Here is a 25,536-nt window from a genome sequence, read left to right as displayed (position 1 = left end):
GAGCTCATGGACGCTTGCTTGGTGGCAGTGCTGGGGGCTGGTGGGATGCCATCTGAGACAGGTGCATGTCTAGCTGCTGACTTGGAGGGAGCTGCTTACCCTAGCCCTCCAGAGGGGTGGGGTGAGGATAGCCAAGACTTGCTGGGCTCTGATGGTGAAGTGTCACAGCTTCCCGAGGAGTCCTGTCCCAGCCAAGTGTCCCCAGCTGGCCTGTCCCCTTGCCAGCCCCCAGGTCCCAACACAGTGGCCGAGGAGCATAGTGAGGCTGGCCTTGAGGGGATGGATCCATTTGGGACCCATCACCTTCTGCCTGGAAGGACTGAGCTTGCCAGCTGGGCTGTCCCAGAACTGGTTTCTGAGGATGAAGCCACAGATTTGAGATCAGGGAGTGATGGAGCTGAAGGCCAGACTCATCTGGCAGAAAGTGGAGATGCTTCTGCTGGTTCTCTGCCACCTTTCCATGCCAGCTCTGTATCAGAGCTGGGCTCTGAGGCTCCAGTGATGTCCCCAGCACCTGCTGAGGACTTCCCATGGGAAACATCTTTCCTGGTCCAGGGCCTGGCTCTGGCAGGGGCTACCCATTCTGAGGGCTCCCCCATGGAGGTGGCTGCCACACATGGGGAGACAGCAGCAGCCAGCATGCAGCCAGGCCTGGACTTGCTGTTTGTCTGTGGCTGGGAGGAGCAGCCGGTGGTACGGTGCCCTGCCGTGGCACGGCGTGAGGAGGTCCCATGCACTGCCAGCCTGGCTGCCCCAGAAGAGCTTCCCAGCGTGTTGCCCGTTGTGGAGCAGCCTGTTTCTGATGCCATCCCATGGGATGTTGGGAGGCTTTCTGTTCCTGCTAACCCACCAGCACCAGGGGATGTAGCCAGCCTAGAGCTTCACGTTCAGGAGGTACCACCAGCCTCTGGAGAGCCTACCAGGGATGCCGAGGAACTGTGTATTGAGCACCTGCCTCTAGATGCCACCACCAGTGCCGTTTCCTTGGTGGTGGAAGAGCTTCTGGATGCCCCACCACCATTTGCTGATGTGCCTGTTGCCACTGTGCCACCAGAAGCATCTGACCCGCTCGTCTTTGGTATCAGGGATCTCAGTGGTGACCCCGTGCCACTGGCAGTGGAGGGGTCAGCAGTGGCCCTGGGGGATACAGATGACTTTGCCAACATCGCCGTGCCACCCGTCCCAGGGCACCTATCCACTGAAGTGCCCACTTTGGAGGCTGACCCTGCTGTGAGAGCGCCTGTCACAGAGGTGGCAGCTTGGGACGGTGCCTCCATGCTGCCAGGCACGGAGAGTCCCCTCTCTACCTTCCCACCCCCCTCGGAGGAACTCACCACCCCAGAGCTGCTGGGCACATCCTCCACCATGGCACCCACCGCACAAACCCTCCCTGGGGCCATGCTGGGGGACATCCTCGTTCTCCCCAGCTGTGAGGGTGCCAGCGAGGGAGATGTGCCCGCAGGCACAGCGGGACCCCCTGGCGCCGCGCTCCTCGCCGAAGGGCCTCCTGCTCCAGCAGATGGATTCGTTCCAGTTAACGAGGTATTTGTCGCTGCGGCGCTGGCAGACGGGGGGCTGGGGTGCACCAGTCCCTTCTGGTTTGTGCTGCTGGGCTGGGTGGGAGCCCACACAGCCCTGAGCTGCAGGGGTCAGGCTGCAGTGTAGCATGGGAATTGCTGGGGTTGGAAAAGCCCTCTCAGAGCATCCAGTCCAACCATCAGCCCAGCACCACCGTGGCCGTTAAACCACGTCCCAAAGTGCCGTGGCCACAGGTTTCTGGAGCACCTCCAGGGGTGGGGACTCCATCACCTCCCTGGGCAGCCTGTGCCAGTGCCTGAGCACTCTTGCAGTGAGCAAATTCCTAATATCCAACCTCAGCCTCCCCTGGTGAACTTGAGGCCCTTTCCTCTCATCCTATTACTTGAGATGAGGGAGAAGAGCCCAACCCCCACCTCCCTCTAGCCTCCTCTCAGGGACCTGCAGAGAGCCAAAAAGTTTCTCCTTGGCCTCCTCCAGGCTGAACCCTTCCATCTTCCTTAGCTGCTCCTCCCCAGCTCTGTTCCCCAGACCCTTCCCCAGCTTTCTTGCCCTTCCCTGGACCCACTCAATGTACTTCTTGGAGTGAGGGTGCCCAAAACCGAACTCAGTATTTTAGGTGTGGCCTCACCTCTGCCCAGTACAACTTTTAACTTGGCAGGCAAAAAGCTTCAGGAGGGGGATGGGGGGAGTGGAATTGTGTTTGTTCAAGTAGGGGAGGCAAAAGACTATCACTGCTTGATGACCTCAGCTATTGTCTTCAATTTTTTTGCCTTATTGGTCGCTCAGGCATAAATCACAGGCTTCAGAAAAACCTGATCCTGGCAGGGTGGTTCCCAGCTCTGAAGCCAGAAAGAGTTTGGAAAAGAGAATCCTGTGAAATAAATCGAGTGCAGATAATTCCTGCCTTGTGCAGTCAGAGCTTTGGGGAGCTTTTTAAGTGAGGAAGAAGGTGTTGAAGGCTGTAAACTCGTGTGGGAAGGGGCTTGGATTCTCCCTGGTGTTTGGGGAGTTGCTTTTTCCTCCATGCTGTGCTCGTGGCTTTCGCCTGGAGAGACCTCGGGTGGTGGAGTTCCCACAGCCCAGCGCTGATTTCCTGCCATCTGGATGGAGAAATATCACTAAGGAGACATCAGAAGTTAGTCAGAGCCCCAAATCCCCCTTCAGCAGCAATTACTCATCCTGTGGGCCGTGCCACCCCTTCGAGAGACACACGTGGAGGGGCTTGGAATGCTGCTCGCACGTGTGGGGGGTCCATGTGAGCATGGGATGGGGCTCCTGGGGTGCTCCTCAGTGGGGGAAAAGAGCTGTGGGGTTCTTGCCCCTGGGGCTCGCTGGAGAGAGTCCAGCAAAGGGCTGCAAAGATGCTGAGGGGCTTGGACCTGCTCTCTGGTGGGGAAGGACTGAGAGAATTTGGGCTTGGTAGTCTGGAAAGGAGAGGACTGGGGGAGGATCTCCTCAGTGCTCCCACTCGAAGGGCAGGTGGCAGGGGCATGGCATCAGTCACTTTTGCAGTGGTGCCCAGCGACAGGACAAGAGGTTAACAGGCACAAGCTTGGACATCCCAAGTTCCTTCTAACCATGAGGAGGAACTTCTTTAATGTAAGGGTGACTGAACTCTGGAACAGGCTGCCCAGGGAGGTGGTGGAGCCTCCATCTTTGGAGACATTCAACCCCCCCTTCCTTGGGCATATTCTGTGTGACCTTCTCTAGGTGAACCTGCCTTGGCAGGGGGGTTGGATTCGATGACCTCCAGGGGTCCCTTCCAACCCCTGTCATTCTGTGGTGCTGTGGAATTCAGTCTCCTGCTCTCCAGCTGTCCTTGCTGCTGGAGCCATTCTTTCACCTGCAGCATCTCTGCCTGTCAACCCTATAAATGCCCTTGCTCAAGCCCTTGGCAGCTGCAGGTCTGCAGCAGGGCGACGCCGAGCTCTGCGTTCGGGAGCGCTGGGGTTAAGGACCACAGCCACCCAGAAGATGAGGGAAGCAGAAAGCGAGGAGGTGCTTTGGGAAGCATTTCTGGGATCGAGGAGGAGGAGGAGGGGGAGGAGGGGTGGTGGAGCAGATGTCCTTCTGCTCACTAAGATGTCTGTCCAACCGCTTCGCCCAGGCAGCACACCTTGCACTGCACCTTCAAGGGTGTACCTTCAAATATTTGTTTCAAAGCTGAGTCACACTTTAACGAATTAAATCTCTGGAATCTTTTATGAGCAGAGGAAAACAAGCACCCTGGACGTGCCCATTCCTCAGGCCATTGCTCTGATTAACCGTCCTGGCGCAGCGGCGGCGCGCTCCCAGGCTGCAGCCGTGCGTGGGGCTGCAGGTGCCCGTGCTCTGGCCACCAGGCTTGTGGTCTGGTGCCCAGGTTTGCAGTCTGGTGACTGATCTTTTCAGGAGGCTTCCTCCCTGCCCAGCTCCTTCCAACCCCTGGAGTTGGTTTTTGCAGCATGCAGAGTGTTCAGACCCAGCCTCACATGCCAGGCTTAGCTCTTGGGCTGGAATGATTCATGGGTTGCAGGTACCCGTGGTCTGGTGCCCAGGTTTGCAGTCTGGTGATTGGTCTTTCAACAAGGCATCCTCCCTGCCCCAGCTCCTTCAAAGCCCTGGAGCTGTTTTTTGCTGCATGCAGAAGATGCAGACCCAGCCTTACATGCCAGGCTTAGCAGTTCTTAGGCTAGAACCGTCCGGGGTCTGATGGACAAGTCTGTAGTCTGGTGATCAAGTTTGTGTTGTGCTGGCTGAGCTTTCCATGAGGCTTCCTTACTGTCCTCTTCCTTCAAACCCCTGGAGTTGGTTTTTGCTGCATGCAGAGGGCTCAGACCCAGCCTTACATGCCAGGCTTAGCTCTTGGGCTGGAATGATTCATAGGTTGCAGGTACCTGTGGCTTGGTGATCAGATTTGCACCCATGGTCTGGTGCCCAGGTTTGTGGTGTGCTGGTGACCAAGTTTGTTATGTGCTGGCTGAGCTTTGTGTGAGACTTCCTTCCTGCCCAGCTCCTTCAAACCCCTGGAGTTGGTTTTTGCAGCATGCAGAGGGCTCAGACCCAGCCTTACGTGCCAGGCTTAGCTCTTGGGCTGGAGTGATTCATAAGTTGCAGGTACCTGTGGCTTGGTGATCAGATTTGCAGTCTGGTGCCCAGGTTTACAGTCTGGTGACTGATCTTTCCACGAGGCATTCTCCCTGCCCAGCTCCTTCAAACCCCTGGAGCTGGTTTTTGCTGCATGCAGAGGGCTCAGCCCCAGCCTCACATGCCAGGCTTAGCAATTCTTGGGCTGAAGTGATTCATAGGTTGCAGGTACCCATGGTCTGGTGCCCAGGCTTGCAGTCTGGTGTCCAAGCTTGCAGTCTGGTGCCCAGGCTTGTGGTCTGGTGCCCACGTTTGTGGTCTGGTGGCTGAGCTTTGCATGAGGCTTCCCTCCCTGCTCAGCTCTTTCAAACCCCTGGAGGTTGTTTTTGCAGCGTGCAGAGGGCTCAGCCCCAGCCCCACATGCCAAACTTATCAGCCTGGGCTTTTTGTGGGTTTGGCTGCTCTAACTGCCAGCTCCATCTATAAACAGTAACAGGAGAAGCAGTTGGGGAATCAGGGGTTTGGTGTCACCATTTATTTGTTGTAACCGTGGCATAATTGTCCCTGAGCAAACAGCTCTGGACAGTGTCTGCCAGCACCCCCTTTGCTCCCTGGTCTGCAGAGATGCCTCCCTGCCCTCCAGTTGCTAAGCTCCATCCAGATGAAATAGAAGAGTTTTTTGGGGGCTGAAAAATGGGGCAAGGAAAATTAAGGCAGCCCCTCTGAAAACTTCCTGGTGTGGGATTGGGGTGGGGATTTTTTGGTGTATTTGAGGGGTTTGGTTGTGTTTAGGGCTGGAGGAGGTTTGTGTCTGGGGGTTTTGGCTTGCTTTGTGTTCCTGCAGAAATGATTGCTGGGTCACGACAGGGGCTTGGGGCAATAGGGTGAGAGGCAATGGTTGTGAGCTGGAAGAGGGGAGGTTGAGACTGGAGATTTGCCTGTGTGATCTGCTCCAGGGTATCCTGCTCTGGCAGGGGCGTTGGACTGGATGAGCTTTTGACATCCCTTCCAGCCCCTGATGTTCTTCGATTAGAGAGTGGGGAGACACTGGAACAGGTTGCCCAGGGAAGCTGTGGATGCCCTCTCCCTGGAGGTGTTCAAGGCCAGGTTGGATGTGGCCTTGAGCATCCTGAGCTAGTGAAGCTGTCCCTGCCCACGGCAGGGGGGTTGGAGCTGGATGACCTTTAAGGTCCCTTCCAGCCCAGCTCGTTCTATGATCGCTTTGCCAGCCACGAGCTGCTGCTCTGCCCAGAGAAGCCATGCATCCAAGTGGGAATTTTCAGTGCCATCAGTGTCCCTGTGTTGTTGGGCACGGGAGGAGGAGGCAGGGCTGGGAAAGCAGCCGGCTGGCAGCAGTCCCCTCTGCTTCCCAAAGAGGCAACGTTGCGACAGGAACCACCGAGGGCTCCAGCCCTGCCCTGCGCTGGCTGCGGCGTGACCTGTGCTCTCCATGGGCTCCTGCTCTGGAGTGAGCCACTCCTTGCTTTGGATGCTTGTGCTCATCCATTGCAGGGTCATCCCTCGGGATTGGGCCTTCCAGTACCTAAAGGAGGCTCCAGGAAGGCTGGGGAAGGAGTTTTTTGCAGCGACAGGACGAGGGATGATGGCTTTGAGCTGGAAGCAGGGCAGATTGAGACCGGAGATGGGAAGGAAATTCTTTACAGTGAGGGTGGAGAGGCACTGGGACGAGTAGATGTGGCACTTTGGGACATGGTTTAGTGGTCATGGAGGTGCTGGGGACAAGGTTGGATTTGATGATCTTAGAAGTCTGATGGTGAGACACTGGCTCAGGTTGCTCTGGGAGGTTGTGGATGTCCCTTCCCTGGAGGTGTTCAAGCCCAGGCTGGATGAGACCTTGAGCAACCCGGGCTGCTGGGAGGTGTCCCTGCCTGTGGCAAAGGGGTTGGAACTGGATGATCGTTAAGGTCCCTTCCAAGCCAAACCATTCTGTGATGCAGGCAGTGCTGGAGAGGGCCCTGGCACAGGCACCAGCGGGTGGCTGCAGCAGCTCCACAGCTCCCATAAAGAGCTCTTATCTGCGGCGCGGAAACAGGATTTTCCCTGCTGCCTGTCGTTACAATGAGGAGCTTCATTCCCTCTCCTCCCCCTTCCCTATCAACTCTTTTTCTTTTTGCTTTTTCTTGGGGGGGGTTTGCAAAGCTTTTCCCCGCAGGATTCCCAGGCAGGACCGTGCCAAGTAGGCGGCGTGGTTAACGACCAGCACATTAATTGCCTCTTGCCTTTGTCTTTCGAAAGGCAGTGAGCTTCTCACTGCCTTGTAATTTGGTGGTTAACAAAACTCCATCTGATGTCAGATCTCCCTTCTCAATAGCATCGACTGTGAGAATTGCTTCAGCTTTTTCCCCCCGAGGAGCATTATTTCCCAATCCAGTGGCTGACCAGAGCTGATGCTTCTCATTTCTCTCCTGATTTGCTCTCTCGTTCCAGTGCTTGGAGGGGGAAAAAAAAGGGGGTGGGGGTGGGGGGAGGGTGGGATTTAGCTGTTGAAAAGGAGAGGTGGATGGGTGTAGATGCTGAGCTGTGAGACATCTGTGTTAGTGGGTCAAGGCAAGGGAGGAGTTTAGACCAACTCGCACAGCTCTGATACAACCACAAGTAGCTGCTGCGTCGTCTCCAGAGGAGGAAACCTCTTGTCTCTAGTGAGTGGTGGAGGGGCTGTGAGAGCAGCTCAGGGGCTTCTAAATATCCTTTTCTCTCCCACCCTTCCTATCCCCAGCTGTTCCAGAAGGAGCAAGTGGATCCTCTCCAGCTAAAACTACAGCAAGTCAATGGAGTTGGTCAAGGACTCATCCAAAGTGCCGGGAAAAACTGTGATGTGCAAGGGCTGGAGCATGACATGGAAGAGATCAACACCCGCTGGAACACCCTCAACAAGAAGGTGAGTGTGGGAAAGGGCTGCAGATGGTTGCTCACAGTCCTGTTGGGCTCTGAGAGGTGAATGAGGTCATGGATGGGGAGCTGAGGCTCTGGCATCACGGTGTCACCAGCCTGACCGTGCAGTGGGGTTGTGTTTGGGGTGCAGGTGGCCCAAAGAGTTGCCCAGCTGCAGGAGGCCCTCTTGCACTGCGGGAAGTTCCAGGACGCCCTGGAGCCGTTGCTGAGCTGGCTGGCAGACACCGAGGAGCTCATCTCCAACCAGAAACCTCCCTCTGCAGAGTACAAGGTGGTGAAAGCCCAGATCCAGGAGCAGAAGGTGAGCAAGCACAGGGTAACAACAGCTGGGTCAGTGGGAAGGGGAGCTCTGACCAGCAGGACAGTATATTGGTGGTCCAACTGCAACAGGGCTGGGAAAGAATCACTTTGGTTGGCAAAGACCTTTAGGATCATCCAGGCCAACCCTTCTCTAACTCTGCCAAGCCTGGTGCTAAGCCATGGCCCCCAGCACCACAGCTCTGCCTCTTTGAAACACCTCCAGGAATGGGGATTTGACTCCCTCCCTGTTTGAGAACCCTTCCAGTGAAGAGGTTTCCTCTAATGCCCAACCTAAACCTCCCCTGGTGCAGCTTGAGGCCATTTCCTTTTATCCTATTACATCTTTCTTGGGAGAAGAGCCCAACCCCCACCTCACTCCAGCCTCCTTTCAGGGAGTTGCAGAGAGCCAGAAGGTCTCCCCTCAGCCTCCTCATCTCCAGGCTGAACACCCCCAGCTCCCTCAGCTGCTTCTCCTCAGCCCTGTTCTCTGGACCCTAAGCAGGATATCCTTAAGCCATCTGCTTTCCCGGCGGCTTTCCTGCTTCTCCCCATTCCAACAACATAAGCAGGCAGCTCCTTTGCCCACAGTCTCCATCATCTCAATCACTTTGTTGTCTCACTGCCTCTTGAAGCTGGCTGCTGTTTTTGCTGCTGAGCCACCTTCTCCTAGCCCAGAGCTGTGGCTGGGATGCCGGGCTGGGTGCCGCGCGCCGAGGCGTGCCGCTGTTTGCCCAGATAAGAGCCCTGCTCGGCGCCTCCAAGCTCAGCTCTGCTGCTGGGCAAACCTTTTAGAAGTGAATTCTTATCGAGGCTCGGGGAGGTGGATTGAGGCTTTGTAGTCAGAAATGGCTTCAAAGCCAGAAACTTGATTAAGTTTGGGGGTTGGGGAGGTGGTGATGAGGAAGCCTCTGCGTTAAAAAAGGTTGGGCTTAGATGATCCTTGAGGTCCCTTTCCAAGCTGGTGAGCTGTGAAGACTTCTGGATCATAGAAGGGCTTCAAATCTCTTTTGGAAGAGAATACTGCAGTTGGAAGGGACCTGCAGTGATCATCCAGTCCAACTTCCTGACCACTTCAGGGCTGCCCAGAAGTTGAAGCCCATTATTGTGTTGCTGGATTCCTTTTCTTGACCGCTTCACATGGCAGAAGCTATCCCCCACTGGGCTGCCTTTGGTCTCAGCCCCTTCACCCAGGGCGGTTTTCCTGCCACAATTAGAGATTTGCTGTCTCCTGAGGGCCAGAAGAAGTTCTGGTAACTTTTGTCCTTCTTTGCCTTGCTTGCTGCTGCTGCTGCAGCTGCTCCAACGCCTGCTGGACGATCGCAAAGCCACGGTGGAGATGATCCAGGCGGAGGGCGGCAGGATCGCGCAGTCGGCCGAGCCCGGGGACCGGGAGAAGATCGTTGGCCAACTGGAGAGCCTGGAACGTCGCTGGGCAGGGCTGCTGGGCAGTGCAGCCAGCAGGTGAGGGAGTCCCCCCCACCAGCCACAAAAACACCCAAACCAGCCACGGGAGGCAGCTGCTCCATCCTGGAGCTTGGGGTGACAACAACACAGGGAGCTGGCAGAGTGCTCTGTGCAGATACATCCTGGAAACATGGAAACAGCTGGAAAACAGGAGACCTCCAAAGGCTGTCTGGGAGCTGGAGCTGATAGCAGTGGTTTACAATGGCAGGGAAGGGCTCAGATGAAATAAATTCCCTGCAGGGGACGGATGTTATTTTTGTTCCTTTAAGTGTTAACATTTAGCTGCGCCAACAGCATCCTGTTGACACCTTTCTGCTCCTGGATCTCCTTTCTGAGTTGCTTGTTGCTACGGAAGCTAACATCTGAGGTTGTGAAGTCACATCTGAGGTCCAGATTTGACCTCTCAGTGCTTTAAATCGCTGCCAACTGGATGGGCTCTCCATCTAGGGTTTGTAGCAGTGCCAGGCTGTCTTTGCCAGGCTGTGAAACACCAAAGCTCAGCCACAAGCTGAGCACTCTGGGGGATCTCTGAGGTAGTGATGGGAATGGAAGAAGAGCAGCACCATAGGGCAGCCTCTCTGTCACCTTCCTGGAGGGGTAAACTGGATCTTAAAGGCACAGCAGCAGGAAAAAGCTTGTTTTGATGTTTCTCCACACTGAATTTTTGGGTTTGCCTTTGCATCTTGCCTGACAATGTCTCACCTTGCTCTGGAATGGGGCTGCTTTGCTTCCCTCTTACTTTCCAGCTGCTTCCCATGCCTGGCTCCCAGCAGGGAGGTGTTCCTCAGTGGTTTATTCCTTCCTACAGGCAGAAGCAGCTGGAGGACATCTTGGTCCTGGCAAAGCAGTTCCATGAAACCACGGAGCCAGTGTCGGACTGGCTGTCGGTGACTGAGAAGAAGTTGGCCAACTCGGAGCCCATCGGTACCCAGACTGCCAAAATCCAGCAGCAGATCAGTCGGCACAAGGTAGGACCTGGGCACCCACAGGAGCTGCTGCTGGAGCTGGTTGCTCTCAGGTCCCACTCAGGTGGTTGTTTCTGCCACGGCGAGGGGGTTGTTGGAGAAGCTCTTCAGGCTGCTTGGCGTGTGGAGGAGGCTGCAGGCGAAGCCAAACGTTAAGCTGATGAGGGAATGTTAAACGTGAGGAGAATCTTTGCTGTGAAGGTGCTGGAGGCCTGGAGTAGGCTGCCCAGAGAGGTTGTGGAATCTCCTTTTCTGGAGAGCTTCCAAACCCACCTGGATGCATTCCTGTGCAGCCTGCCCTAAGTGATCCTGCTTTGTCAGGCAGGCTTGGACTGGATGATCTCTGGAGATCCCTTCCAACCCCAACCATGGATTCTGATGCACCTCACAGCAAACCTCTCTGCCCCTAGCTACCAACCCCCCTCCCCCCCTCTCTCGTTGTGTTTCTTTTACATCATTATTTCGCTGCCGTTTGGGTTCCACCTCCCCCTTCCATCCCTTCAGTTGCGTTCATAGTTTTCCTTTTTGTTTTTACGTTGTTATTTTTCTTCCCTCCATTTCCATTCACTCCTTTTCCGTTGTCCATGTCTCTTTTTGTTTTCTTTCGTTTGTTTTTGGTTTTGGTTTTGTTCGTTTTGTTTTGTTTTGTTTTGTTTTGTTTTGTTTTGTTTTGTTTTGTTTTCTCCTCCTGCCCTCCAGGCTCTAGAGGAAGAGATAGCAAGCCACGCTGCCGAGGTGTCGCGGGCGGTCGGTGTCGGGCAGTCCCTCTCCTCCCTGAGCTGTGCCGCCGAGCAGAGGCTGCTGGCAGAGAGATTAGAGACTCTGCAGAGCCGCTACGGCGAGGTGCAGGAGCGGTGCTGCCGGAAGGCAGCGCTGCTGGATCAGGCACTCTCCAACGCCAGGCTCTTTGGGGAGGAGGAGGTGGAAGTGCTCAACTGGCTGGCTGAGGTTGAGGACAAGCTGGGCTCGGTATCCGTAAAGGATTACAAACGGGACGTCCTGCAGAAGCAGCATGCCGACCAGCTGGTATTTGCCCTTTCCTTCCCCCTTTATCTGCTTCTCTTCTGCTTGCATCCATCTGGTTTTTGTTTCTCTTTTGGTTTTGGGGTCCTGCTCCACAGTTTTGTTTCGTTGTCTTTGTGGGGGTTGGTTTTTGGTTTTGGCAAAGCTGGTTCCACTCCTGGGTCTCTTCTCTCTCGAGTGTAAAGAGGTTTCATCTGTTGGAAACAATCGCTCTGAGTGTGTGTGTGTGTCCCACCCCAGTCCCTCCCCCAAAAATGGGCTACCCAGGGAAGGGAAACTTCAGCTGATTTATTTGCTCTGTGAACAATGTCTGAGCAAGCTTGGCCACCCCGTGCCTGGCGAGGCCTGGATGCTGTTTCCAAGAACGGGAGCTTGAAAAGCCTGCTGGGCTCTCTGAGCCAGGCTGGCCACCGAGGCAGTCGTCTGCTTCCGCTGCCTGGGGGCTGTCCAGGCTCTTTCCAAGAGTGAGGTGGTGCTTGACACAAGGGCAAGGTCTTTGGCAGTGTGTGTGGAGGGGCTTGGGGTGGCTTTGCTCTATGCTTTGGGGTCCCAGAAGTGCCAGTAAATCCCACAGCAGGAGGAGATGAGTGGACAAGTATTGGATGTGTTGTCCGCCCCTCCTCTTCTCAGCAGGAGCAGTCCAAGCTCTCCTCAGCATCTCTGGCTGCCAGAAGGTGGCTTTTGGTCCCAGTAAGTCCCACAGCAGGAGGAGGATGAGTGGATAAATATCAGATGTGTTGTCCACCTCTCTTAGCAGGAGCAGTCCAGGGTCTCTTTACCATCCCTGGCTGGTAGGAGGTGGCTTTTGGTCCCATTAAATCCCACAGCAGGAGGAGGATGAGTGGACAAGTATTGGATGTGTTGTCCCCCCCTCCTCTTCTCAGCAGGAGCAGTTCAGGCTCTCCTTAGAGGCTGTGGTTGGCAGGAGGTGTGGATCTGCCTGCAGAAGGGTGACCTCAGTTTGCCTTCCTCACCAGGCTCTGAACGAGGAAATTGTGAACAGGAAGAAGAACGTGGACCAAGCCATCAGGAATGGGCAAGCCCTTCTGAAGCAGACCACAGGTAACAGAGAGTCAGACTCATTTGGGCTGGAAGAGATGAAGATCTGGCCAGCCCCTGGCCAGCGTGGGAGGCATGGGAATCTTCTCATCCTCTGCACAGTCTTCCTTGGGAAGTCCATGCTCTGCAGAGATAATGTTGCTTGGGGGGAGGCTGTTCTCTCTCAGGTCTAATTCCCTTTTGGATACTCCCAAAATAGCTGTTTGGCATCCAGACCTGGCTGCTGAGCCACAGGCACTCCAGCTCAGGGCTTGGTGATGGAGTCAGCTGGTGCCAAGTGCCAACCTCCCTGCTTGCCGAGTGGGTGACTGCCACACGCCACAGGGCCGGTGCTCAGCTCTGAGCAGCCCCACAACACCAGGGGAGGGTTTTCTCATTGCCTCCAGCTGCTGAATCCGATGGGCAGAGGTTAAAAATACCCCCAGCCCTTTCCTGCTCTCACTTTCCCACAGGGAGCAGTTGTTGCCGTTGCCACGTGGGCGTGAGTTCTTGTTTGTGAGTGGGAAGAAGGGTCGGGGCGATGCATTTCCTTCAGATGTGGTCTGCTCAGAGCAGATGTGCAGACCTCTGTCCTTGTGGGAGCTTGTGGAGCAGGAAGAGTCATTACAAAGAGTTTGGCTTGAAGTTTCTTGTTCTCTTGGAGAGAAGAAAAAGAAAGTACAGGCTGCCCGGGGCGGGTTGTGGAGTCTCCCTCTCTGGAGATACTCAAACCCTGCCTGGATGTGTTCCTGTGTGATCTGCTCTGCAGGGTGGGTGGACTGGATGAGTTTTGGATGTCTCTTCCAGCCTCTGACATTCTGTGAGAGAAAAAAAAAAAACAAAAGAAGGGACTGGAGCCTTTTTTTTTCTCTTGGAGAACTGAGGTGTGGTGGCTTTGGGGCTGGTGGCAGAGTCAGGCTTCACAGTGTCATTCCTCTTCCAGGGAAGAGTTGGATGTTGGTAGAAAATGTCAGCTCCAGGAGTTGCTTCCTGGCTGTGAGGTTGCACACAGCAATGTACTCAGGTGGCCAAGAAGGCCACCAGCATCCTGGCCTGGATTGATAGCAGTGTGGCCAGCGGGACCAGGGCAGGGATCATGTCCCTCTGCTCAGCACTGCTGAGGTCACCACTTGGGTACTGGGTTTAGTTTTGGACCTCTCACCCCAAAAAGGGCATTGAGAGGCTGGAGTGGGTCCAGAGAAGGGCAACAGGGGTGGAGAAGGGTCTGGAGAAGAGGGCTGGGGAGGAGCAGCTGAGGGAGCTGGGGGTGTTCAGCCTGGAGAAGAAGAGGCTGAGGGGACACCTTCTGACTCTGTGCAACTCCCTGAAAGGAGATTGGAGCCAGGTGGGGGTTGGGCTTTTCTCCCAAGGAAGATGTGATCGGACAAGAGGAAATGGCCTCAAGTTGCATCAGGGGAGGTTTAGGTTGGACACGAGGAACAATTTCTTCCCTGCAAGAGTGGTCAGGCACTGGAAGAGGCTGCCCAGGGAGGTAGTGGAGTCACCATCCCTGGAGGTGTTAAAAAACTGTGTGGCCATGGCACCTGGGGCCATGTTTTAATGGCCACAGTGGTGCTGGGTCAGTGCTTGGACTCAATGGTCTTAGAGGTCTCTTCCAACTGAAACAATCCTGTGATTGTAAAAGTGAGACTAAAATCAGCTGGGGGTGGGGGGCATGCAGCTGCCTGGACCTTCCTGCAGCCCCCTGCCAGCCCAGCATCCCTTGGCCCTTGCTGCTGTCTCACAGGGGAGGAGGTGCTGCTGATCCAGGAGAAGCTGGATGGGATCAAGACTCGCTACTCGGACATCACCGCCGCCAGCTCCAAGGCGCTGCGCACGCTGGAGCAGGCTCGCCAGTTGGCCACCAAGTTCCAGTCCACACACGAGGAGCTCACCAGCTGGATGGGCACAGTGGAGGACGAGCTGGCTTCCAGCGGGGGCCAGTCCCCAGCTGGTGAGCAGATACCTCAGTTCCAGCAGAGACAAAAGGTAGGGGCTGGCAGAGCAGCACTGCTGCGACTGGGACGCGAGGGTGGGAGCCAATGCGGGTTTGCCTGCTGGCTGGAGGAGCTGGAGGGGGCTGGCAGCTGTCAGATGTGTCCTGGGGTGCCTTCCACAGGAGCTGAAGAAGGAGGTGATGGAGCACAGGCTCGTCCTGGACACGGTGAACGAGGTGAGCAGAGCTCTCCTGGAGCTGGTTCCCTGGCGAGCCCGCGAGGGGCTGGACAAGCTGGTGACAGACACCAACGAGCGCTACAAGCTGGTCAGTGACACCATCAAGCAGAGGGTGGAGGAGATCGATGCTGCCATTCAGAGGTCTCAGCAGGTAACTTGGTCACCCTGCTAGGGGCTGCTGGGTTTTCTCAGGGGAGAGTGGGAGTGAGTAGCTCAGCACAGCTCCAGCCCCCGCAGCAGCACTGCAGCAGGCAGGGTGGCAAATGCATCCTGACAGGAGGGGCAAATCCTACTGGGAATGCCAAGGGATGAACAGGCTCTAGCAGCAGCACATGGCTTTGGGTTGCTGGCCCTGTAGCATGGTTTGGGGTGGAAGGGACTTCCAAAGGTCATAGAATCTTAGGAGTGCTGGTAGATTCTAGCTGCAGATGAGGCAGCAGTGCCCAAGTGGCCAGCAGAGCCAGTGGCATCCTGGGCTGGCTCAGGAGCAGTGTGGGCAGCAGCACAAGGGAGGTTCTTGTGCCCCTGTGCTCAGCACTGCTCAGGCCACCCCTGCAGTGCTGTGTCCAGTTCTGGGCTCCTCCATTGCAGAGAGATGTTGAGGTGCTGGAAGGTGTTTGGAGAAGGGCAGCAAGGCTGGGGAGGGTCCTGGAGCACAGCCCTGTGAGGAGAGGCTGAGGGAGCTGGGGGTGTGCAGCCTGCGGCAGAGGAGGCTCAGGGCAGAGCTCATTGCTGTCTGCAGCTGCCTGCAGGGAGGCTGTAGCCAGGTGGGGTTGGGCTCTGCTGCCAGGCAGCCAGGGCCAGAAGAAGGAGACACAGCCTCAAGCTGTGCCAGAGCAGGTTCAAGCTGGATGTTAGGAGAAGTTCTTTGGCATAGAGATGGGCTACCTGGGGAGGTGGTGGGGTCTGCATCCCTGGAGGTGTTTAAGAGGAGGCTGCATGAGGCACTTAGTGCTATGGGTTAGTTAATTAGCAGGGTTAGGTTTGGACTTGATGATCTTAGAGGTCTTTTCCAACCTGGTTAATTCTGTGATTCTGAGGTGTTCATCCCACTCAGCCTGCTGTGTCCTCCCCAGTATCTTTCTCCTGGTTATCCATGTTCCCCATCCTTGCTGGCCAGCTCTCACCTGTGGCTCCTGTCCTCTCCCATGTGCAGTACGAGCAGGCAGCCGACGCCGAGCTGGCCTGGGTGGCTGAGACCAAGCGGAAGCTGTTGGCTCTGGGTCCCATCCGCCTGGAGCAGGACCAGACAACTGCCCAGCTGCAGGTGCAGAAGGTAGGTGTGGGCTGGCTGCAGGGTGGGCAGTGAGGAGGGAGGAGGTTTGGGTGATGAGCTGGGGGTTGGGGGATGTTGACACTACCTTGGAGAGACCTGTGGGGTTTGCAGAGCTGAGTGCAGAGCAGCAGAGAAGCAGCAGCACTTGGGAGGACCATTGAAAGTGATCTGATGGGGGGGAAGCTCTGCTGTGAGGTCAGGCTGAGAGAGTTGGGATTGTTCAGCCTGGGGAAGAGAAGGCTCCAGGGACACCTTCTGGTGGCCTTTGAGTGCTTAAAGAGACTTAGCAGAAAGCTGGGGGCAGACTTTTTTTCAGAGCCTGTTGTGACAGGAAAAGGGAAGGGGAGGATGGTTTGAGCTAAAAGAGGGAGATTTGGGCTGGAGAGAAGGAGCTTTTATTTCCTGGTGAGGCTGATGAGATGCCAGTTCAAGTTTCTCAGAGAGGTGGGAGATGCCCATCCCTGGAACCATTCCAGGTCAGGTTTTTTGGGGCTCTGAGCAACCTGCCCTAGTTGCAGATGCCCCTGCTGAGTGCAGGGAGGTTGGACTGGATGGCCTTGAAAGGTCCTTTCCAACCCAACCCCTTCTGTGATTCTGTAAATGAAGAAAAAAACAAGAAAGGAAGAAGATTCAGAGAACTGAAGTGGTGAAGTTCTGAAGGAAGAAGCCTCCTGATTTTCCATGTTCCCCATCCCTACTGCCCAACTGTCCATTTGGAGGAGCTGAAACCTTTGCTTGGCTCTTCAGGGCTACTTGGATGCTCTTGCCTGGACTCTTCCTGAGCAAGCTGCTTCTCCAGAGCCTTTCCCTAGTGCAAGCTCTGCCACAGGAGGCCTTGCAGGCTCTGGCAGCAGGAAGGGTTTAGAGAACTGCAGATATTGATTAATGAGGGTGCTTTTCCAGTGGCTTTTTTAGTCATTGTTCCTTGCAGTGGGGGGACTCCACATTTCCCTCCTGGCAGCCAGACATGGAACAAAGAGACACTGGGGCTCGGTTTTCTTTTGTGTGTGTGTGTGTGTCATTGTGAGATGAGCTTATGGCTGGAAGAAGGGGCACTTGAAATCAACATCCCCTTTCTTCCCTCCCCAGCCTGAGCCATCAGAGCTGCCACCAGGCTCAGGTTGGATTTTACAGGAAGAAAGATCAGAAATAAGATGTTGTAAGGGGTGGGGGGAGCTGAACCCACCAGCATTAAGAGAATCTGAGCTGAGCTTGGCTCCCTGCTGCTAATCATGAGGACCTTGGGGATAGCAAAGTTCTTGGTAGATGCAGCTCTGGAAAGCATCCTTTGGAGGGGTTGATGTGGTCTGTTGAGGAGTGGATGTGGAACTGTTCCACCAGCGAGGGACCCTGGCTGTGGAAGTGGACTTGGTACCTTCATTTTAGGAGCTGCTTTTCAGGCCCCTGAAAGAGAGAGAGGTTGATGTAGATGAGTCATGAGAAAAACATGCAGCACTCTGCATTTTCAGCCAGCTTCTCAGGCTGCTGCAGCCTGCCTGCGCTGAGTTCTGCCTGGCCTCTGCGGCGTGGAGCTTGGCTGGGGCAGGCGGGCAGGTGGGTTGGGTGAGCAAGAAGGGTCCTGTGAATGGGCTGGGCAGGGCAAGGTTGGGTTCAGCTCTGATTTCTTTCCCTTTCTTGGAACGTTTTCGTCCTGCAGGCTTTTTCCATCGACATCATTCGGCACAAAGACTCCATGGATGAACTCTTCAGCCAGCGCAATGAGATCTTCGGCACCTGCGGGGAGGAGCAGAAAGCTCTGCTCCAGGTGGACCTCCCTCTGCTCTGCACTACCACGAAGGGAGACCAAGATGGGGAGAGAGAGAGGAAGCTGCTCAGCTCTTCAGTGGGCTGAAGGAGTTTCAGACCATTCCCTCTTTAGGAGTTCCTAGCAGCATTAGCAGGAGTCTCTCTGCATTTATTGCTTCCTCTTACTGCCTCTTCTTGTTGCGGTGTATGGGGGCGAGGGACATGAGAGGGATTTCTGGGGCTGCTTTAGCTGCAATTACATCTTCCACACGTGGAAGGGCCAGCACAGGCAGCTCACAGATTCGTGGAGTGGTTTGGGTTGGAGGGGACCTTCAGGGTCATCAGCAGGGACACCTCCCACCAGCCCAGGTTGTTCAAGGTCTCATCCAACCTGGCCTTGAAACACCTTCAGGGAGAGGGCATCCACAGCCTCCCTGGGCACCCTGTGCCAGTGTCTCACCACCCTCACTGGAAAAGCTTTTCCAGCTCACAGCCTGCTGCTGCCTCTTTTCTTTTTGCATCCCTCACTGTAATTCTCTTCCCTCTTTTTGTTTCCTGTAGGAGAAAACCGAGTCCCTGGTGCAGCAGTACGAGGCTGTGAGCCAGCTCAACTCGGAGCGCTATGCTCGCCTGGAGCGTGCCCAGGTCCTGGTCAACCAGTTCTGGGAGACCTATGAAGAGCTGAACCCATGGATTGAGGAGACTCAGGCCCTCATCTCCCAGCTCCCCCCTCCAGCCATTGACCATGAGCAGCTCAAGCAGCAGCAGGAGGACATGAGGGTAAGAGGATGCAGTGTTTGCAGCTCCTGTGCCATCAGTTCTACCCTAAGCAGAGGTGCAGTGTTCCTGGGGCAAGGCCACCTCTTTGCTGCATGTTTCTGGGCTTTTTTTCCCCCATTCTCATCTTTTTGGGGATCCTACCTAACATGGTGCAAATGTACCCTGAGCATACTGTCTGGGAACCCCAGAATCCCAGCATGGTGGAGCTTGAAAGTAACCTCTGGAGATCATCCAGTCCAACTCTCCTGCTAAAGTAGGGGCACGCACAGCAGCTTGCCCAGGATCACAGTGGCCAGGTGGGGTTGGAAGCTCTCCAGAGAAGGAGACTCCACAGCCTCTCTGGGCAGCCTGGGCCAGAGCACTTTGTAGTAAAAGCCAGCCTGCACCCAAGGCAGCCTGGATGCCCTTGGATCTGCTGCCTGGTTGTGGCAGGGAAAACCACTTTGTGCTGCTAGAGTAGAGAGCTGCAGAAGGACTTTTCTCAGTGGGGTCTACCATGGGGCTGTGGGGAGGGTCAGGGGCAGCTGTGCTGGGGAAGGGCCTGTGCTGGGTGATGTGATGAGGAAGGACCTGTGCTGGGTGATATGCCAGGGAAAGACCCACGCTAGGGAATGACCAGTTCCAGGGAAGGATCCATGCTGGGCAGCATGCTGGTTCCTGCAGAGCCATGGCCATGTTAGGAAGTGCCAAGTACCATGTGCTTGGCAGATGCTGAGTGGAGAGATCCAGGGTGTGAGCTCACCAGCAGATAGCATCACTGCTCTTGGAGTGCTGGATGAAGCAGAGAGGCAGCAGCAGCTTCAGGAGGTTGCTAAACAAACGTCTCAGGGTTGTTTTTTTGTTCTCCTCTTCCATTCCCTAGCAACTGAGGGAGTCCATTGCTGAACATAAGCCTCATATTGACAAGCTGCTGAAGATTGGCCCACAGCTGAAGGACCTCAACCCTGAGGAAGGGGAGATGGTGCAGGATAAATACTCAACAGCCGAGGCCATGTATGCCAGGATCAAGGAGGAGGTTTGCCAGCGGGCGCTGGCGCTCGACGAAGCTGTCTCGCAGTCCACTCAGGTACACTGGGGCAGGAAGGAAACAAATCTGCTCACAGTCCCCTGGGGAAGCCTGGAGCTTTGAAAGGAGCTTTTATTTCTGAGTCTTACGATTGTAAAACCCTTTCTAAGGCCACAGGGTGGTCAGGCACCTCCAGGGGAGTTTCCTGCCGCTCGGCCGCTGGCTGCGGAAGCGGGAGGGAAGGTGTCAGAGTCTTGACATAGTAAAGAGGGTCATAAATTTTTACAGCCTCGGTAATGATGCTCATTCAAAGGGGCTGGTTTGGCATCCACCCAAGGTTGGAAGGGCCCAGAGAGCCTTTCTAAAGAGCTTGGAGAGATAAGTTCCATTCCTGATAAGCTGAGTGTGCAGGGCACGGCCACGGGATCCTTTGTATGGGAGAGTTAATGATCATCTCCAGGGTCTGGGCACCTCCGGAGAAGGTCAATGACTGCAGGAGCAGAGATAGGAAGGGAAGGGCAGAGACTTGAGGTGCTAAGGGCCACAAAGAGGGTGAAGGATTGCTACTGCTGAGGGCTTCTGAGCCCCAGTTAGGTTGCATCTCAGCCCCCTGTTAACCATAGCGCAGTCGGTTTCTCGTCACGTCTGGGTTTTTACTCCTGTATTGTGTAGTCACTTCTCGTGGTTTGCACTTGTATTAACTCCGAGTTTTTCCCCCCCCACACCCTCCCTTCCCCTCTCATCTCTCACTCCCATCGTGGAATGTGTTTGTCTGTGTGTTGTTGTTGCTGCCTGTGCCCGTCCTCCCCACATGGTCCCATTTCATTCTTGTGTTGACTGCGCCCCACCATTGCAGATTACGGAGGTAAGCCCCACCCCTGCCCCCAAACTCCTTCCTTTGGGCCGAGTCAGTTTTACACCCAGATTCTGGGGGTTCTGCTCCATGCACAGCTCAGCAAAACATGCTTCAGAATTAACACTGGGGGCCTGAAACCACCTTCTGTTGTTGTCGTTTGGAGATGGCTTTCCATGCGCTGTCGCCTGGGCTCGGCCGTGCCAGCTTCCGCTGGGAATGCTTCCTGCAAAGCATCTCCTGATGCTCAGAGCTTGCTGGACTTGCTGGGTTGCTCCTGCTTGTTGGCTGAGCCAGCCTGTCCCTGCTCAACTTTGCACCAAGAGCCCAATCTCCTCTCTGCTGGCACAGCCTGGGACGTGGTGGGTGCCAACGCTGGTGTCCTACAGAGAGAGTGGGACCAGAGCTGGCAGAGCTCCTTCCTCACCAGCAGAGATGCTTTGGGATCTTTAAGGCTAAAGTTGACTTGTCCTTAAAATAATAGTAATAATAAAAAACCCTGCTAGTCTCCTTTCCTCTCTCACACTTGGCTTTCTGGTTCTGCTTTTGAAGCCCCAGCTCCATGGCAGCTCCCCATGTGCATGCAGCCTGCCACCATCTCCTGCTGACCCTGCCGGGGTGGTTGTTCTCGCTGGCACTGCACCAGGTGGAGATTTCCAGCAGCAGCAGCACCAAACGTGGGCACTCCTCCAGCTGCACTTCTGTGCTCAACCAACCACGCAGACCTGGCACTCCTGGCGTGGTGGTGTTTGGTTTGGTGGTTGGACTTGATGATCTTAGAGGTCTTTTCCAACCTTAAATGATCTTCTGATGTGGGACCCTGCAAACTTTGCTCCTCTCCCTCCTGGCACAGTGGCGTTGGGTCGATGGGTTGGGTTCAATGACCTTAGAAGTCTTTTCCAACCTTAATGATTCTATGATTGGGTTTTTCCAACCTCATTGGGTCTTTGGTTGGCTTTTCTCACCGTGCTGCTCATCCTCAAGAAGCAGAAGAACTCTGAAACCCAGGCATGTTCTATCATTCTCTGATTCTAATGTTGTCGGGACAAATCCTGTGCCAAATCGCTGCCCTCTTCGCTTCCCCGGTGCCAGCTCTGGGAGTCTTTCTGCTTTGAGCTGCTGCAGCCTGGGGCTGGTTGGCATCAGAGAGGAGAGCAGGGGCAATGTGTGACCAGGAGGCTGTGGGTTTAGCTGCTGTGGCAGGCACCATTTGTCCTCTCCCGGAGGCTCCTCTAGGTGCAACACTAAGAGGGCTGCAGAGCTGCGGCTCCGCTTAACCCCTGCCGGCCTGCCCTGATGGCTTTGCTCTTCTCCAGTTCCACGACAAGATCGAGCCCATGCTGGAGACCCTGGAGAGCCTCTCCTCCCGCCTGCGCATGCCCCCCCTCATCCCCGCCGAGGTGGACAAGATCCGGGAGTGCATCAGCGAGAACAAGAACGCCGGCGTGGAGCTGGAGAAGCTGCAGCCCTCCTTCGAGGCTCTGAAGCGCCGCGGGGAGGAGCTGATCGGCCGCTCCCAGGGGGCAGACAAGGACCTGGCAGCCAAAGGTATCTCCCCTTGGACACGAGGGAAATGTTTTTTTCGTGGAGAGGAGTGGTCAGGGACTGGGATGAGCTGCCCAGGGAGGCGGTGGAGTCACCCAGCCTGGGAGTGTTTAAGGGTGGTTGGGATGTGGTGCTTGGGGATGTGCTTTAGCCCTCCAGTGTTGTGTTCAGTTTTGGGCACTGCAGCACAGGAGAAATGTGGAAGTGCTGGAGGGGGTCCAGAGGAGGGCAAGGAAGCTGGGGGTGGGCCTGGAGAATAAGTCTGATGAGGAGCAGCTGTGGGAGCTGGGGATGGGTAGTGTGAGGAAGAGGAGGCTGAGGGCAGACCTCGTTGCTGCCTGCAGCTACCTGAAGGGACATCATGGAGAGGCTGCTGCTGGGCTCTGCTCACAGGTAACTGGAGCAACTGTTGGTGGCCCCAGTGAAATGATTTGTTGGTGTCCATTCAGCATCTAATGGGGGGAAGGAACATCCCCAGCACAAAAACGACCTGTCAACACAATTGGCACTAATTGGCACCTTTCTTGGCAGCTCAATAGGCAGCTCATGGACTGAGTGAGTGTAGACTTCACGCTAGAGGTGGCCAGAACAGAGGTTTGTTGGAGGAGAGCATGTGGGCAAATTTGCCCTGAGCTTGCCTGCGCAGGAATAAAGGCTTCATTTCTGCAAGCTGCAGTTTCTCATGGCCCTCAGAAGCTCTTGAGTCCATGCTCTGATGGTCTTGGGCATCTTTCATGCCCTTGTGAACATTCTCAGGGCTGTTTCAAAGTGGAAAGTGTCTGCAGAATGCTTTTGAGTTGTAAAAACAAAGACAGGTCCATCTCCTCCTCCTCCTCCTCCTCCTCCTCCTCCTCCTTCTCCTCCTCCTCCTCCTTCTCCTTCTCCCCTGAATGCTTTCATTCCCTTCCCCAGTAATCCAGGATAAGTTGGATCAGATGGTTTTCTTCTGGGAAGACATCAAAGCTCGGGCAGAAGAACGTGAGATGAAGTTCCTCGATGTCCTGGAGCTTGCAGAGAAGTTCTGGTATGACATGGCAGCCCTCCTGACAACCATCAAAGACACACAGGACATTGTCCACGACCTGGAGAGCCCAGGCATTGACCCCTCCATCATCAAGCAGCAGGTGGAAGCAGCAGAGGTGAGCACCTTGGGGCTGCACATCTGTCAGGAGCTTGTCTACACCCAGCTATGTTGGGATGGATTTGAGCCAGGAGCGTGGACAGAAGAGGCTGTGGAAGAGTCTTGTGGGCAGAAATGTTCTTTTCCATTCAGTTTGCAACTGCAAAATGAAAATCCAGAAGAGCCTTTCACAGCTCTTTCGTCACCACCACCCCCTTGGTCCAGACGTGGAAGTGAGGCTTAACTTTATCTAGTGCTGTTTTGGGAAGCTCCTCAAGTGTGTGGTCAGAGCTGTGTGCCCACTTGTTTTGAGCAGTGTGGAGGTTTGCATGGTTCTGCTCCCAGCCTGAGCTGAAGGCATCTGAGTGCAGTCAGCTGTGGGAGGGCCAGAAGTGAGACCAGAGAGAAGTGTGAAGCTGGAATGGGCTTGGATCTGGGCGTTGTTGGTTGTGTAAAGCAAGTGGTGAAATCCACTTCAAGTGGATTCCAGTCGCCTTGCCCCGTGGGGAGCTGAGATGTTTATGGTTTGTCCTTGATGTTTCCCTTTTCTAAGCACCCTGCCTCTGGTTTGTGGCTTTTGAGTCTCAGCAGCACATTCCTGTATTGACAAATCGCTCCTGCAAACAGCTCGGCTCTTGTAAGCAGCCTCTTCAGCCAGGCTGGCTGCAGATGTTCTCTCCTTAGCTCTCCCCCAGCCCCCTTGCACACAGCAGCTGTGGCCAGATGTGGGAGCAGACCAGGCTGCTGGTGGTGATCAGGCTGACCACTTGCTCACCATGGCACTGAGTGGTGTTGGCCAGGGGGCAGGACAGCAGAGCAGGAGGGACTCTGCCATGCCTTCATGGGGCACTTCTGGAGCAAGATTTAATAATCCACACTTTGGGTCACTGTGTTCTGTGCAGACCATCAAGGAGGAGACAGATGGACTGCACGAGGAGCTGGAGTTCATCAGGCTCCTTGGAACTGATTTGATTTTTGCCTGTGGTGAAACTGAGAAACCAGAAGTGAAGAAGAGCATCGATGAGGTAGGAGAGGCAGCAGCCCTCCCCCACCCAGATAGAAGCAGGTAGGAGCTGGAGCAGAGCAACCTGATGAGTTCTGTGGGCAACTTTTGTGTCCTGCAGATGAACAACGCCTGGGAAAACCTAAACAAAACGTGGAAGGAGAGGCTGGAAAAGCTGGAGGAAGCCATGCAGTCAGCTGTGCAGTACCAAGACACTCTCCAAGTAAGAGGGAGGGCTGTTGGGGTGGGCTGGCTGGACCTTGGGAGCACCACTGTGAAGCTTCTCCCTGCAGTTCATAGAATCAAGCAGGTTGGAAGAGGTCTCCAAGCTCATCCAGTCCAACCTAGCACCCAGCCCTGGCCAGTCAACCAGACCATGGCACTAAGTGCCCCAGCCAGGCTTGTTTTGAACACCTCCAGGGATGGTGACTCCACCACCTCCCTGGGCAGCCCATTCCAATGCCAATCATTCTCTCTGCCAACAACTTCCTCCTAACATCCAGCCTGAACCTGGATCACATTCAGTGCTTCTGTGCTCCACATCCTCCCTGGAGGTGTTCAGGACCAGGTCAGATGAGGCCTTGAGCAACCTGTTCTAGTGGGAGGTGTCCCTGCCTATGACAGGAGGGTTGGAACTGGCTGAGCTTTGAGGTCCCTTCCAACCTAACCCATTCTGTGCTTCCGTGATCCTATTGTGACCGTGTCCCTGCTGCCCCCAGGCCATGTTTGACTGGCTGGACAACGCCGTGATCAAGCTCTGCAACATGTCCCCTGTTGGCACAGACCTCAACACGGTTAAGGAGCAGATGAATGAGATGAAGGTAGCTGGGCAGAGCTGGAGCAGTGCTCTGGGGTTTAGCTGTGTGGGTCTTGTGCCCTCGCTGTGATTCATTTTCCTCCTGGTTTTCGTCCTGTTTGTTTTGGCAGGAGTTTAAAATGGAGGTTTACCAGCAGCAGATTGAGATGGAAAAGCTTAATCACCAAGGTGAACTGATGCTAAAAAAAGCTACAGATGAGACAGACAGAGACATCATAAAGGAGCCACTGACAGAGCTGAAGCATCTCTGGGAGAACCTGGGCGAGAAAATCGCTCACAGACAGGTAGAGATCAGACCTGGGCTCTGCCTGGCGTGGGGTTGAAACTCACTGGGGTGCTCTCTGCCTTCCTGCCCGACTTCAACTCTCCTTTTCCATCTCTCTCCTTGCCCAGCATAAGTTGGAAGCTGCTCTCCTGGCACTGGGCCAGTTCCAGCATGCCCTGGCAGAGCTGATGGCTTGGCTGACCCACACCGAGGAGCTGCTGGACGCGCAGAAACCCATCAATGGAGACCCGAAAGTCATCGAGGTGGAGCTTGCAAAGCACCATGTGAGTACTCCCAACTCCAGCTCCACTTCCAGCCTCTTCCCAGGGCAGGATTTCAGTTCTGCCTGATGAAGGCTCTGAGTTGGTTTGGGTCCAGGAGAAAGTACCAGGGGAGGTTTTAAGGAGGTGTGCCAACCTTTGCCCGCCACGTCTGCTGCAGGTGCTGAAGAACGATGTCCTGGCCCACCAAGCCACTGTGGAGACAGTGAACAAAGCAGGCAACGAGCTGCTGGAGTCCAGTGCAGGGGATGATGCCAGCAGCCTCAGGAACCGCCTGGAGAACCTCAACTCCTGCTGGGAATCAGTGCTGCAGAAGACGGAGGAGAGGGAGCAGCAGCTCCAGTCCACGCTCCAGCAGGTC

The 25,536-nt window shown here is 55.3% G+C and overlaps 1 protein-coding gene across 26 annotated transcripts in view; it reads left to right on the top strand.

Annotated features, from left to right (window-relative positions):
* Nucleotides 1–25,536, top strand: part of MACF1 (microtubule actin crosslinking factor 1) — a 189,311-nt gene that overhangs the window by 139,801 nt on the left and 23,974 nt on the right. For 13 of the 26 annotated variants that reach the window (XM_064172697.1, XM_064172703.1, XM_064172707.1 and 10 more), the window contains 21 exons: nucleotides 7,343–7,504; nucleotides 7,649–7,819; nucleotides 9,113–9,279; nucleotides 10,091–10,250; nucleotides 10,947–11,273; nucleotides 12,248–12,332; nucleotides 14,056–14,297; nucleotides 14,428–14,634; nucleotides 15,640–15,759; nucleotides 17,417–17,524; nucleotides 18,067–18,285; nucleotides 19,148–19,351; nucleotides 20,148–20,156; nucleotides 21,461–21,692; nucleotides 22,602–22,828; nucleotides 23,712–23,834; nucleotides 23,934–24,035; nucleotides 24,532–24,633; nucleotides 24,740–24,913; nucleotides 25,023–25,178; nucleotides 25,336–25,533. In XM_064172697.1, the coding sequence (XP_064028767.1) occupies nucleotides 7,343–7,504; nucleotides 7,649–7,819; nucleotides 9,113–9,279; nucleotides 10,091–10,250; nucleotides 10,947–11,273; nucleotides 12,248–12,332; nucleotides 14,056–14,297; nucleotides 14,428–14,634; nucleotides 15,640–15,759; nucleotides 17,417–17,524; nucleotides 18,067–18,285; nucleotides 19,148–19,351; nucleotides 20,148–20,156; nucleotides 21,461–21,692; nucleotides 22,602–22,828; nucleotides 23,712–23,834; nucleotides 23,934–24,035; nucleotides 24,532–24,633; nucleotides 24,740–24,913; nucleotides 25,023–25,178; nucleotides 25,336–25,533 (3,495 nt within the window). The remainder of the gene's footprint in view (nucleotides 1–7,342; nucleotides 7,505–7,648; nucleotides 7,820–9,112; nucleotides 9,280–10,090; nucleotides 10,251–10,946; nucleotides 11,274–12,247; nucleotides 12,333–14,055; nucleotides 14,298–14,427; nucleotides 14,635–15,639; nucleotides 15,760–17,416; nucleotides 17,525–18,066; nucleotides 18,286–19,147; nucleotides 19,352–20,147; nucleotides 20,157–21,460; nucleotides 21,693–22,601; nucleotides 22,829–23,711; nucleotides 23,835–23,933; nucleotides 24,036–24,531; nucleotides 24,634–24,739; nucleotides 24,914–25,022; nucleotides 25,179–25,335; nucleotides 25,534–25,536) is intronic. The other 13 variants (XM_064172711.1, XM_064172705.1, XM_064172690.1 and 10 more) reach the window with 3 other exon arrangements.

Source organism: Pogoniulus pusillus, chromosome 37, assembly GCF_015220805.1.
Source record: "Pogoniulus pusillus isolate bPogPus1 chromosome 37, bPogPus1.pri, whole genome shotgun sequence".
Classification (NCBI taxonomy): Eukaryota; Metazoa; Chordata; class Aves; order Piciformes; family Lybiidae; genus Pogoniulus; species Pogoniulus pusillus.
Note: the sequence above shows the minus strand (reverse complement) of the source record. Positions and strands in the feature narration are given on the sequence as shown.